The 15,279-nt window shown below is 31.8% G+C and overlaps 2 protein-coding genes across 3 annotated transcripts in view; one reads left to right on the plus strand and one right to left on the minus strand.

Moving 5' to 3' along the window:
- Positions 1-15,279, plus strand: part of LOC127730238 (uncharacterized) — an 80,987-nt gene that overhangs the window by 52,224 nt on the left and 13,484 nt on the right. The window contains exon 29 of the mRNA XM_052238534.1: positions 13,004-13,087. Within this exon, the coding sequence (XP_052094494.1) occupies positions 13,004-13,087 (84 nt within the window). The remainder of the gene's footprint in view (positions 1-13,003; positions 13,088-15,279) is intronic.
- The window catches only part of LOC127730249 (acetylcholinesterase-like), a 78,063-nt gene continuing 67,605 nt past the window's right edge, over positions 4,822-15,279 (minus strand). For both annotated transcript variants that reach the window (XM_052238548.1, XM_052238549.1), the window contains exon 4: positions 4,822-14,703. In XM_052238548.1, the coding sequence (XP_052094508.1) occupies positions 14,579-14,703 (125 nt within the window). In that variant the 3' untranslated portion in view covers positions 4,822-14,578. The remainder of the gene's footprint in view (positions 14,704-15,279) is intronic.

A 15,279-nucleotide genomic window follows, 5' to 3' on the forward strand; every position in this document is an offset into this window, starting at 1 on the left:
CCTAGTAAATATTAAGCCAAATTTTTTGTGTCTTGATCAAGCTCTACCTATTTTTGAATAAAAATACCGGTAAGGAAGTGTTGTAATTTTGCCAATGCCAAAGACCATAGGACATGGATGTTACACCTGCATATAATATAAAAATAAGGAAATTTGGTTTCCCAGTAGAACAATTATCCACCAAAGACCTAAGAACAAGGATGTGAACAACTATATGTCACTGTACGGTCTTCATCAATGAGCAAAACACATACCATATGAGCCATAAAAAGCCCAGGGATGACAAAATGTGAAAACATTTCAAAACATAAAATCACAAGACTGATTCGTACCAAAACAAGAAATGAAAAACACAGAAGCTTCTGTCTTAGGACAGACACATAAAGAATGTTGCAGGGTTTAATGCATTTGTGAGGGCTAAATCTTCTCCTAACCTGGGGCAATATTATAACCGCATGATAGAAGAACAAACAGCTTTTAGGAAATTATGTCCCTTTGCCTGAAAATTTCTGGAAAAAGTCTATAATGTCAAACAGTGTTAGCTTCTTTGCTAATATTGTGATGTTAAGTAGAATCATCATTTGCAGATAACATACAAGTTTTATTCAATTTAACCTTCTAAAACATAATTACGGCTCATGCTTTGAAAAGTTTCATTAAACAGTCATCATCCCTTTTTGCAGACCATTTAGGTGATATATGGTGCCCTCTCTTTTACTAACCTGCAACATTATTTTGGCAATTTTGTAATAAATAGGGTACAAAGAATTTGCTTAAATGGGTTAATTAATTTATTGAAAACAGAAATTGGGAATGTTGATTTTGTTTTTCTGCTAGTTTTTCTTACAGAATCAGTTTTTATACGACCGCAAACATTTTTTGGGGTTCGCGTATAAAGGTATGATGTTGTCGTCGTCATCGTTGTCCGAAGACACATTTTGTTTCCGGACAATAACTTTAGTTTTAGTGAATGGATCTCTATGAAATTTTACAAGGAGGTTCAATACCACAAAAGGAAGGTTGGGATTGATTTTGGGGGGTTATGGTACCAACAGGTTAGGAAAAAGGGGCCAAAAACAAGCATTTTTGTAGTTTCCGGACAATAACTTGTGTGTAAGTTTATGGATCTCTCTGACATTGTACCACAAGGTTCCATATCACAAAGGGAAGGCTGAGATTGATTTTGGGGGTAATTGCCCAAAAGATGCAAGAATTAGGGGCCAAAAACAAGCATTTTTCTAGTTTCCAGACAATAACTTGTGTTTAAGTATATGGATCTCTCTAAAATTGTACTACAAGGTTCCTTACTACAAAGGGAAGACTGTGATTGAGTTTGGGGGTAATTGCTCCCAGGTGGGGGGAGTCAAAAAGTTTGGGGGGATTTTTTTTTTCAATTGTTTTAAGGGGTTCATTTTTTTTTTCAAATTTCAAATTTTTAAAAACTTTCAAGAAGAAATCTTTAACTGCACAGTATTGCGCAATAGATTTTTAAGATCTTTGACCACATTTATTTTGTGTCAGAAACCTATATTATGTCAAAAATTTGATCACAATCTAAATTCAGACAGTATCAAGCTTGAATATTGTGTCCAAATTTGCCCCAACTGTTCAGGGTTCGACCTCTGCGGTCGTATCAGGCTGCGCTCAGCTAAGCATTTTATTACCATTGTTAGACGGTTTTGATTTAAAATTTGGCTTAGCTGGTTTAATATTTGGTTGAAAGATGCAAATTTGATCATGGAGAACTTATTCTTTCATATCTGTTTCTTTAAAGCAAAAACAATACATTTTAATTTTCTCTTGGAATTTAGAACTGACAACATTGTCTTGTGCAATGTGTGGATAACCATTGTTCCTCATGGAAGGATTTCTAGTTAAGTTAGATGTTGTAGCTGAACAATAATTAATACATTTGAAGCAGGATCTACATACCTTTCTGGAGCGCCTGAGATCACCCCAGTCTTGTTACCAGGGTCACCAACAACAAAAGCAAAGCAGGTCTAGTAACAGCTAGAATCTGTCTATAATTGCTTCCCTCCAAAAGACATTTGGGTAGAAAACTTTCTTGTGCAAATGGTTTGAAATTTTACAACATTCATTATACCTCAATCAATTGCATGCAGTGACAGTTCCAGATCTGGTATTGGTTTTGTGGGGTTTGGTGTTGTTCAGTCATTTTTTTTTCATAGTAGTGTTTTGCAGACTATTTTTGTTGTTTTTTTCCTTGACTTATGACTTTTATTGTCACTTGGTATTTTGTGTCTCTTTTTTTGACACATGAACAGGTTCTGATTAATGTAATAGGTCTGGTATGGGCTAGGATTAATGTTTACATAATAGGCCTTATCACAATTTGGGAATCTGTGATACTTGACTGAAAAATTTGATACACTTGAACTTTGATGTCATACAACAATCACTTTTGCAATGTGTTGTCAGACTTTACCTTTCGTGATATCAAAATTTTATGAGAACTTTTTTGATGTCCAGTAATGACAGTAATGGTGGACAAATAGCGATAAGGTGTAAACAGTTGTAGTACATATTAAAAATAATACAGGTTTGAACGTTCAATTAGTGTAATAATAGCTATTTTTCTTGAAATGGTATTTTATCTTACCTTCTTTGAGTCAAAAAACAAGACATAGGTATGCTGTTTCTTGCGGTTGAGGCATCAACAATGTATAAGATTGTGATTAGGTCAGTTTATGGGGAACCACTAGTGGTAGCTCAATGATATTAGGTATGCAATTGTATAAGCATTGGCACATCTCATTTTCATGGAGATTTGTTGGCCCCACCCATTCAGTCATGGTCTATTGACTTTAAAAACGATCGCTTAGTTTACATGTATTAGTTTGTTATTAGGTCAGTTTATGGGGAACCACTAGCGGTAGGTCAATGATATATGATATGCAGTTGTATAAGCATTGGCTCATCTCATTTCCATGGAGATTTGCTGGCCCCGCCCTCTCAGTCATGGTCTAATGACTTTGAAACAATTGCTTAGTTTACATGATAAAGTTTGTGATAAGATCAGTTTAAGGGCAACCACTTATGATAAGTCAATGATATTTGGTATGCAGTTGTATAAGCATTGGCACATCTTATTTCCATGGTGATTGTTTGGCCCTGTACCTTCAGTCATGGTTCTTTAACTTTGAAAATTTTAGATTACTTTTAATTTCAACATTTGCATTTTACTATGAAAATAACAAAAAGGTGAGACATATCTCTGTGATAACCGTTTATGATTGAGTAGCTACATGTTTAATTGAACACATGTTCTTGTGGTGTATATTTTTATAATTGGCTTTAATGCAAGAATTTTATTCCAGTTTTTGCAAAATCTGTTTTAAATAATTTATCACAGCAGTACTTCTAATACTAATTAGACAATTGATCCAGTGTTTGTATTTGTAAGACATTTTCCCACCTTATGTTTTTAATGTTTATAGAAAAGTAATTGATTTGTTTATATCAGAAAAGAGTTCTCAAATTTTGCCTCACATGATTTTTATAGAGGGTCTTGAAAAGCATATAATGGAGAATATTTATAAGGAAAATAATATTAGAAAAAAGTTCTATGTAATCTTGTAAGAGAACAAACTACTGATTACGATCTTTGTATTTTGATTAAAGCAAAATAAATCATATAACAGAACTTTACAAACTCTTTTTGTGTGTTTTTGCTGTGCATGTACAGACTTTTTGTCATGAATGGATACCCCATATCCTTTGTTTTTCTTTTCTATCAAATAACAGTTGAACTTCTGACACATTTTTCATGTCACATTGGGATAGGATGGTATACGTTTGTATACACATTTATAAAATGATATAGATGAGTTCACTATTTGAAATATTCTATGAAACATAAACCATGCTTGACCTACAAAAATATATATATATAACTTTTATAGCCGACTATTGATATATGGTATGGGTTTTTCTCATTGTTGAAGGCTGTAAAGCTGCCTATAATTGCTTACATCCACTTCAATTGAACTTTTGTGGATAGTTGTATCATTGGCAATCATACCACATCTCCTTATTTTTATATAAAATTTAGCTGAAATCCTAAGACTTGTAATCTGTAACACATTTCATTACAGAAGAAATTTTAGAAAAATTTGTCTTAATTTTAAAAAAAATATATGATTGATTTGAGTAATTGATGAATCAATGCTTAATGTCGAGTGACAAATATTACATGCATTTTCAGTTCTCAAATATTTTACAAATTTTTATTTCCTCATTTTTGCTTAAACAAATGATGTGATCCTACTTGGAACTGTATATATATATATATATTTAGAAAATGGCCTTGATTTCACTTGAATGCACCAGTACTTGAAATGATGTATATTTGATTGAAAAAAATGTGTTTCTCAGAAAACTCTTGATTTTGATAAAAATTAAACTCAATATGGAAATGGTATGTTTTAGTTAGATAGGTGATTCAGGCTCTCAGTCCCCTCTTGTTTCAAGGAGGTACAGATCAGTAACAGTGCTGAAAATCTATTTTAAATCCAGTACTACCAATTTAAAAGTTTTGGGGTAATGATATACAATTTTGTCTTCGAACAAGTTCATAACCTTCAAAGCCCAAATCTTTCTGTAAAGGTTGATGGATTTCAACAGAACTTTCCACAAATTTAGGAAATATAGCCCTGTGAAAAATCTGCTTTAAAATTGATTCAACTGCTTCTTCCCTTTTGAACCTCATGTTTATCATCCGCCTATGTGCAGTATGTATTACAAAAACCTGTATGAAATGAAAACATGTCAGTGTAGGTTATATAACAACAAGAACATATGTTTAATAAGTTATTTAATGTTAACATAACTAGTCTAAACAGTTTATACAACATTCATCACTGACAAGACTACTATTTCTGTAACAATAACATATTATATTCAGCTTTGGTGCAGGTGAATGATGCATGTTATTTCCTAAAATTTTGCAAAAAATTTAAGCAGATTTTAATTGAGCATGGGAAACAGATATGATGAATTAATATTATGCACTGAAATTATTACTACTGTGGATTCATTAATATTCGTGGGTATTGGTAATTCTCGAATTTTAATGTTCAACAAAGTACACATTTTTCATAAGCTTGTATGCAGATTTTAACAAAACCATGAAATTCAATATCCAATTTATACAATTTTTCTTCAATCTACGAAAATTGGTATCCACGAATATTAATAAATCTACAGTTATATTTCTTGTTCTGTATCAGATTTCTGTATTAGGACAAGGTTCAATCAAAAGAAATTATGAATTAATAATTGGTTCATACATTAACTTAAAAAGTTTTATTTAGATAGTTCAAATTTTTTTTGCAGTTACAAGAGATATGAACATATTGTACTGCTTCCCAAGGGTTCTGTAACATATGTATTCTTTATATTACTCCATGTATTTTTTAATATTTATCCATTCAAATTCATTAAACATTAAAGTAGAAAGTTTTCTGAATACCTCCATCATTGGGTGAAGGGATAAGTTCATTGACACAGCTAGGTAACATTTGTAAAAATAATTAAACAAAGTTTGTTTAACACTTTACAATCATGGACTAAAAAAGAGATATATGCTATTTTTAATATTTTTATGGCTTCAATACTTCACAAATTTTTAAACAGCTCTTTGCAACTGCTCTAAGCAAAATGAGCTGACTAACAGATCTTTAAACAGTTCTATGCAAAATGAGCTGACTAACAGATCTTTAAACAGTTCTATGCAAAATGAGCTGACTAACAGATCTTTAAACAGCTCTATGCACAATGAGCTGACTAACAGATCTTTAAACAGCTCTATGCAAAATGTGTTGAATAACATCTTTAAACAGCTCTATGCAAAATGAGTTGAATAACAGATCTTTAAACAGTTCTATGCAAAATGAGCTGACTAACATCTTTTAAACAGCTCTATGCACAATGAGCTGCCTAACAGATCTTTAAACAGCTCTATGCAAAATGAGTTGAATAACAGATCTTTAAACAGTTCTATGCAAAATGAGCTGACTGACAGATCTTTAAGTTGCTTTAAGCAAAATGAGCTGACTAACATATCTTTAAACAGTTCAGTGCAAAATGAGCTGACTATCAAATATTGAAACAGTTCTATGCAAAATGGCCTCTCAAACAGATCTTTAAATTGCCTATGCTAAATGAACTGACAGATCTTTAAACACATGCAAAATGAACTAACAAATCTTTAAACTGCTCTAGTCTGCGTAAAATTAACAGACTTGCAAATCTTTAAACAGATCTATGCTATTGCTTAATGTCCATATGCAAAGTTATGATAATAAACCCAACAGGATAAATACAGAAAAAGAAATATGTTTAATGTTGATTGATTGTAAATCACATTGAAATACAGAGTTGCTAGATTCTTTCCTATGCATGTTTTAAACAAGCATGTTTAAGATTTATCCATCATCCAGTTTACTTTGTTTTCAAGACTGGCATTGCTCTAAAGTGCCAGCCAATTTTAGCCATTCATGTAAAGAGCTGTTGGATGTTATAAAAATTGAAGACAAATGTTTGTATGTATGACAGACAGTCACCTAAAATGTTCATTGATTTCAGTATGAAACCATTTACACACAGCATATAAAATTGTAAAGTGCAAATTGTGTATTGGTCAACATGGTAAGCAAAAAAGATTCCTCTACAAAGTTTTTACTAAAAATACATATATCATACACAGCAAAAATATTTTACAGTATATGAACATAATAGTAAACTATAAATATTCTTATAAAATTACAAATGTGTAAAATGTATTAAACAATATATACATATATGTCTAGAGTGTGTCTCTACGCTATTTTACATACAACAAAAATCAATAGATTAAAAAAAAATGTCAGTATTGTACAGGTAAATTTTCCCAAAATTTATGGGAATGTAGTCACAAATGTTTTGTTACAATACAAATTAACTATTATGTATATACAAAAAATTCACAACATTAACTTCTTTCAAAATATGCCTACCATATTTGAATCTTTATTTGTAAGGATAAAAAAATTTAAGTTGATATTTAAGAAATGCACATCAATAACTAAAATATTACTCTGTGTCACAGTAGAAAACCAGCCCGTATAGATGTACCTGTCATCTTTTTTTTGTCCCCCATGTGACATGTCTGTTCATCCAGTCTTGTAATCGCTCTTGTGTACAATTCTGGCCAGATTTTTATAAAACTTATATCATAGGTTTATACGTGTATCAGCAATGTCTTATACAAGTTTGAAAAATCAGTGACTATCAACTATTATTAAAAGAGTTATGACCCTTGGAAATATTAATTATATGGAAAATTGCATTGTTAGTGCTCGTATGTGTACAATTCTTGCCAGATTCTTATGAAACTTATATCATCGTTTTATATCAACAATGTCTTTGATACTTAAAAAATCAGTGGCATTCAATTATTTTTAAAAGAGTTATGTCCCTTGGAAATATTTATTTTTATGGAAAATTGCATTGTAAGCTCTCACATGTACAATTTTTGCCAGATTTTTATCAAATTTATATCAAAGGTTTATATCAGCAATGTCTCTGACAAATTCGAAAAATCAGTTCCAATCAAATATTTTAAAAAGAGTTGCACCCCTTGGAAATATTGATTTGTATTGGAAATTTCATTGCATTAGCTCTCAAGCCTTCATTTCTCTAAGATATTTATAAAAAAATTTTTTTAGTTATTGCCTATGGACAGATAAAATATGTGCAACACGGAGGACATTGGAACTCTGTTCTTTTATTAAGTCTTCAAACCATATGGTATAGTCTTTAAAATTGAAGACATACTATATGTTAGTGCAGGATAAAACTGATTTTCTGGTTTATCCTAAAGTAACAAACTGATGCTTGCTTTTTGACTGATGATTTCTTTAAGATCATTTTAGAACTTTCTATTAGAAAATACATTGTCCAGCATGCTATGATTAGATTCATATTTTGATCAATATATTGTCGTGTAAATCTTTTAATGATGTATTTCCCATTTGGTAATAGTGGTAAATATTTGAATTAAAGTTTAAAAGCGCAGTATCATAGATATTTGACTGAGACATAAAAAGTTATATAGGAATCTAATGTACGTACATGAAGAGTAACTCTTTATTTGATTGTTTTTTTGATAGACAAGCAACTTATAAATAAAGCATCCTCTTTTTTGGAGATAGAACATTTCATTACAAACAATGTAATTTTAGAAATTAATCCCTAGATTACCATTGGAGATAGACTATGGATTTTTTACCTGTGTAATATCCCCAATTCTGTACCGCTGGATTTGCTAAGAATTGCTCATAGATTGAGTTCAAACCATGCAAACCATTTAATCATCGTACTACTGAGATAATTTTGATAACAATTATTTAACAGCAAAAATACATGAGAAATAGTTGAGATACAACATTATAAAAATACTTTTATCTGAACTGCATACCTGTCAACTGACCGGGATCCTGCAGGTGTGACCCGAGATTTTCACAATTCTACGGGGTCACCCGGGACACCCACCGGGTGGCCAAATAACCGGGAATTCGGAAAATAACCTGTTTTCACCCGGATTCCTAAGCCTTCAGACTGATTTCATATAAAGTGATTTTCCTATGAAATACCAGCAAATTCGTAATTCTTCCTGGACAAGAAGTTCAACTAGCTGTGTAAACTCAAATCAAGTGACCCATTTCAGTGCATGGCTTCACTTGACAGCTTTGGTGTCAAGCACACTGTTAATTAACACCAATTACCTTAGCTTTAGGTTGTAAATAATTTGTGTATTTCAAAGTTGTTTTAAAAACAAGTTGAGTTACTTCCCCTTTTTTGTCAATTCACAATATACTCCTTAAACTTATGTTTTTTTTTGTAAAAAGATTAAATCTAAAATGAATTGAATGCAAAAACATATCAGAATAATGCTTTTACTTATTTTTAGCTCACCTGGCCCGAAGGGCCAAGTGAGCTTTTCTCATCACTTGGCGTCCGTCGTCCGTCAGCGTCGTCGTCGTCGTCGTTAGCTTTTTACAATAATCTTCTCCTCTGAAACCACTGGGCCAAATTTAACCAAACTTGGCCACAATCATCATTAGGGTATCTAGTTTTAAAAATTTGTTCGATGACCCCGCCAACCAACCAAGATGGCCGCCATGGCTAAAAATAGAACATAGGGGTAAAATGTAGATTTTGGCTTATATCTCTGAAACCAAAGCATTTAGAGTAAATCTGACATAGGGTAAAACTGATAATCAGGTCAAGATCTATCTGCCCTGAAATTTTCAGACAAATCTGACAACCCGTTGTTGGGTTGCTGCCCCTGAATTGGTAATTTTAAGGAAATTTTGCAGTTTTTGGTTATTATCTTGAATATTATTATAGATAGAGATAAACTGTAAACAGCAATAATGTTCAGCAAAGTAAGATCTACAAATAAGTTGCCATGACCAAAATTGTCAGTCGACCCCTTAAGGAGTTATTGCCCTTAATAGTCAATTTTTAACAATTTTTTGTAAATTTTTGTAATCTTTTACAAAAATCTTCTTCTCTGAAACTACTGAGACAAATTTAACCATACTTGGCCAAATCATTATTAGGGTATCTAGTTTAAAAATTTTGTCCGATGACCCCGCCTTCCAACCATCATGGCCGACTTGGTTAAAAATGAAGTTTTTGGTTTATATCTCTGAAACTAAAGCATTTAGAGCAAATCTGACAGGTGGCAAAAATGTTCATCAGATTTAGATTTATCTGCCCTGAAATTTTCAGACGAATCCGACAACCCGTTGTTGGGTTGCTGCCCCTGAGTTAGTAATTTTACAAAAATTTTGCATTTTTTTGTTATTATCTTAGATATCATTATAATATCTATTATCTAATACTATTAATTATGATTTTAACCTTATTTTACATGATTTCCAAAGCATCAGTAAATACAGGTGAGCGACATAGGCTCTTGAGAGCCTCTAGTTCTACCTCAGAACAATTAAAAAATAAAAATTTTGAAAATTACTTTTTTCATCTATACCTCCTTTAATTGTTTAACTTTATTTTATTATACTCTAATATCAACTTTTGACATGTTCTGTACCAACCTTGCAAGGGCTGTATAGCCAGTCAAGGTTGTTAAAAACATCCATTTGTTGTTGACATGTTCAATTGGTTAAAAGCTGTACAAATGTATGTGAAGAAATCACAAGTTGGCACAATGTATGTCATGGAAATGTATGTTATGGAATGAATATGAAAAGAAATTAAGGCAATGTAACACAAATCTATCTGGCCTTTAAGTGCAATGAAATCATTAAATGTACAATTTTAAATTACTTAACCATGTGGACATGTTTTGGAAACTTTGATATAAATTATAAGAAAAATGTCCACTAAATACTGAAATTCAGCTCGAAAAAGTTCGTATGCGTTATGACCTGAGATTTCATTCTTCTATACAGGTCATGACCTGCATTTTCATTGTCATAGGTTGACAGGTATGGAACTGACTGGATGAATAAGCTGCTTATAAGCCATTATAATCCAATGGGAGTGTGGAGATAGAACAGTGTAGTTATGACAAAAACTCTTAGAGTGTAGAAATCTCGTATTATAGTTGTATAGGGAGATAGACCATTGCACTTGGATCTCAGATATATAGCTATCTCCATTTTTAACAAAAGTGGACTTATAACACTATAAGATTCACACGAAGATATCTTTAATGGAATTTGAAGGTTTCTGGAATGTTTTAAAAAATTCATTGAATTTCATTTCAGCTTTAAAAGACAATAAACAATAAAATAATTCTGTTTTTTTTCTCATTACAAAATGGAGGTTATGTTAGATTTTGATGATTTTCACTTTGCCTTAGTTTTCAAAAACATTAACTCAAGAAATGTGCATCAAAAGCAAAATTTCACTTTTGATCTATTGCAGTAAGATAAAAATTAGATATTTCGGTAACTCCTATGAGACAAATTAAGAATATTACTGTAATATTGGTTCTTTATTCCTGTGAGGATCAAATCAGATACAAGCATTTTCTATACATATTATGGAAGAAAAATTTGGTATCTGTATTTCAAAAAGTACTAAAATTGGGCAGACCGTCTCAATCAAAACAACTGTGAGGCCCAAAATTCGGAGATGCAAAAGCAGCTCAAATGACATAATGACATGAGAAAAAATGTTCAGTTGAATCTTTAAGATATTCTATTATCAATGTTGCATGCTACAAACAGACAAATATTGAAAAGATTGTAAATATTTGTTCTAGTTTAACCATATTCCTCATTTTACCTCTCAATTAGTGTATTAGATAACAAAAGAACTATTGATCAAAGTAAACTGTAAAGCTGGGGTAAAACAAAAGCACTTTGTGATAATAGAATTTTTATGTGATCTGTCAATGATTATCTATAACAAGGATTGAAAAATGATGAGTACATTGGTGTACGATAGTCATTTGATCATTTTGAAGGCCATTTGAAGAATCTGGTTGTAATTGAAGAATCTTGTAAAATATATAGAACATACTGGTAATGTGTGCAACTTCACTAAACACTTGAATGAATTAAGTGTTAAAACCTGCAAAAAACATTTCCCAGCTGCAGATCAAGTACTGTAAAATTCAGAAATTATTGCATACATGTAATATTGCAATTATTTAGCAGTCGACAACAAATGCGATATTGATTATTGCATTTTCAGAAAATACTGCAAACAAATAATGCTATCAAAATTGGAAATGCGAGTTTTTATTTTTGTGACACCTGTCTCCTCGCAAATTTTACAATAATAAAAACATTTCAAAAATTTCTGAATTTACAGTAGATGTATTCACACTTATGCTATAGAAGGAGATGTAAATCCTGTTTTGGAAAGGGTACAGACAACAAATATATATATAGCCTAGTTAGTTGAATGGTTTACTCTATGGTGCTGGATACAGCAGAGGGGTGTATGCCAGAATGTCAGCGAAGCATTGGTTCGAATCCTGCTGAGAGAAAGACAAAAATTTGCTAGAGCAAATTTGCAGATATAACATTGTTGGGCTAAATTTCAGATGAAATATATATATTTATATAAATTATTGGCTTGTACAGGCATTCAAAGCTTCATAACCAAATTCAATTAAAGAAGTTAGAAGGCAAAATACTGTAACCAAATATTACATGTAAATTAACAGAGAATAAGCTGTCTAACCATAATTCAGCTTTGAAGCAAACCACTACTAGTCCTGTGGAATAGATGTAACTAGTATCAGAATGTAACAGAATTAAATGTCAATGAAATACAAAATTATGTTACGAACATATTAGTTAATAAAACTCACAAGAAACTCTTTCTTTACCTTGGACAAGCATTATACTGTGGGTTCATTATTATTAGTTGGATACCGATTTTGTAGATTTCATTGGTAAAGGTTTACCACAAATTTAGATGTTCAACAAAGTATAAATTTTCTATAGGCTTGTATGCAAACTTTGAAAAAACCATGAAATCCAATATTCACGAAAATACAATTTTTTTCTCAATCCATGAAAATTGGTATCCACGAAAATAAATGAATTCATAGTACTTGTTGCCTTTTTTTCTCTTACAAGTAGGGTACAGAGTGAATAAAACATGTGTACAGCATAATTATGACAAAAAAAAACAAGTATTAATGTAAACATGATTAAATTTCACAACCATTCATTTGTATTTGTACAATGTATAGACTAAAATGAATATCTAGAAATGTATACTACTATACAGAATACATTAAAACAGATATATCTACAGGGACTATTGCTTTTATATTGTTGATTGTTTAAGGGTGTAAAAATTGAAAAATCATGTATCACCCCTGCAAAGCCAGGTAAACCCCAAATTATCATATATGCACATTTCTTGTCAGAATAATTCTTATTGAAACAGTTCTGTAACTGCATGTAAATCAAGTCTATATTTTAAGTATGTATGTTGTAATTTGCAGAGAAATTATGGAAAGAATTATATAGCCAGTCAAAGGAACAGTGTATACATGGTAAATCTTGTAAACACAGCAAAACATGTAGAGGTGAGTTTTAGTGAAACATTCTTTATACAAAATCATAGTGCCTTATACAGTGGATTCATTATTATTCATGGGATACCAATTTTTGAAGAAAAAAAAATGAATCCACAGTAGGTAATTGCAATGTTAAACAATTTTTGTAGTAAAAAAATCCCAAGATGTTTTTTTAGTAGTATTTGGAAGTATCATTGAACTTGGGACTTTTTTTTTATTCATGGTGTCATACTTTGACTTTGCAAAATACCAGTGAGTGGAAAGCATAGTGTTTGTGGAATTATTATATTAGTCATTTGGGTCAAGCCCAAATTCTCAGAAATTTTAAGTGGATTAGTTTCGCTTTTAAAGAAACTGCAAGAAGCATTTTAATAGTTATTTTCTGAATATCAAGTCAAATGAAATTATTGAATAATACTATTATTCTACAACCTCTGAAAATTTAATGTTGAATTTTGATTTCCTGATTATTGAAAGGGCTGAAGAGGTACAGATACACACAATATGGATTGATCTTTGATTCAAGGTTCAAAGTTCTGTTCATTTTGTACAATTCAACACCTTTCTTGAATTTTATTGAAATATGCAGGACCAATATGCACAGGGGGCACAAACAAATGACAAAATGACAACCCTTATTCATCTTGATGTAAAAAAAAAATCAAAATGTGAGATAATATTTTGATACCTACAAAACATGGTTAACAGTTTGTTCTTTTCTCCGGGGGAGGGGAGGGGAGGGGGGGGGCTTCTTCAATACTTAATTGATAGGGATATCTCTGGGGTTCTCTTACCCCACCCTTTTCATATAATTTAGATTTTAAAAATGTATACCTTTTCATATATTGCGAAGGTAAAAATGTCAACTTTCCCATATTGGTTGGGTTTCGTGAAATCGAGAAAATATCACCTTTGCTAGGAGCTCAGATTCCTTATGTAATGTTTACTTATGGCGAGACTTCTGCTGTGACAGGGCCTTTCATATAAGTAATAGGAACTTTATTGACCTTATCATATATTTTTGATAGTTTTTCCCATGTATCGCATATTTTCATGCTGGAAAAAGCGACCTATTTCCAGCGGCACAACCTATCACCCTGTATATAGGAAGTGGCCCCCTGAGGTTCCTTTAGTATTGCAACAACAAACAAAAACAAAAATCCACGTATGTTGCAGGTATTAAAAAGTTTTAACAGAAGATTTATACCTTGTTTGTATAGTATACACTTTACAATAGAAAAAAGAAGTATAACTCATTTCCCAAATTATTGGAAAATGAAATCCTGTTTACCCTACAAAGAAAGGTTATCACAACATGAATCAGTTTATTTACAGTTCAGAAATCTAGTATCTTCTCTCTTTTCCTTTGAAAACAATACCTGTATTCCTTAATTCTTATTTTTCTGCATTAAATGTCGTCTCCATTCTCACTAGGTATATGCATCTGTCACTGACATAGAGTCCGTCTGCTGAATAATCATTCTGTTGATGTTGAGCTCCTTATGTCAGACATAAATGTAACAAGAGTGTAAGAAATATTGTTGCCATGAAGTTTTGAGTACCTGCCGATCCATTGCTGTAAGGAGATGTACTAGATGGATCACTACATTTTTCACATTTTTCATCTGAAGCATAAAAAAAGAACTTTTTAAATTTGTTAAAAGAGAAATGAGTATGTACGACAGATACCTCATGTGGAGCAGGATCTGCCTACGATTCCGGAGCACCTGAGAACACCCCCTGTTTTTGGTTGGGTTTGTGTTGCCTCAGTCTTCAGTTTTCTATCTTGTGTTTTGTATACATGTACTGTTGTTTGTCTTTTGGTCTTTTTCGTTTTTTTGCCATGGAGCTTGTGAGTGTGAATAAAATTAAGAATGGAAATGGTGAATGTGTCAAAGAGACAACAACCTGACCAAAGAGCAGAAAACAGCAAAAGGCCACCAATGGGTCTTCAACACAGCGAGAAAATCCCACACCTGGAGGCGGGCTTCAGCTGGCCCCTAAACAAAAATGTGTACTAGTTCAGTGAAAATGGACGTCACACTAAACTCCAAAAAATATGAATGAACTAAAATTAAAAAACATACAAGACTAACAAAGGCCAGCAGAGGCTACTGACTTGAATGCCCATTAGGTATCTTTCTCCTCTCTTTTAAAAAAATTTACAATTTTTTATGTGTAGATAATAAAAAGATAATACA

The sequence above is a fragment of the Mytilus californianus genome, unplaced genomic scaffold (genome assembly GCF_021869535.1).
Source record: "Mytilus californianus isolate M0D057914Y unplaced genomic scaffold, xbMytCali1.0.p SCAF_2, whole genome shotgun sequence".
Taxonomy (NCBI): domain Eukaryota; kingdom Metazoa; phylum Mollusca; class Bivalvia; order Mytilida; family Mytilidae; genus Mytilus; species Mytilus californianus.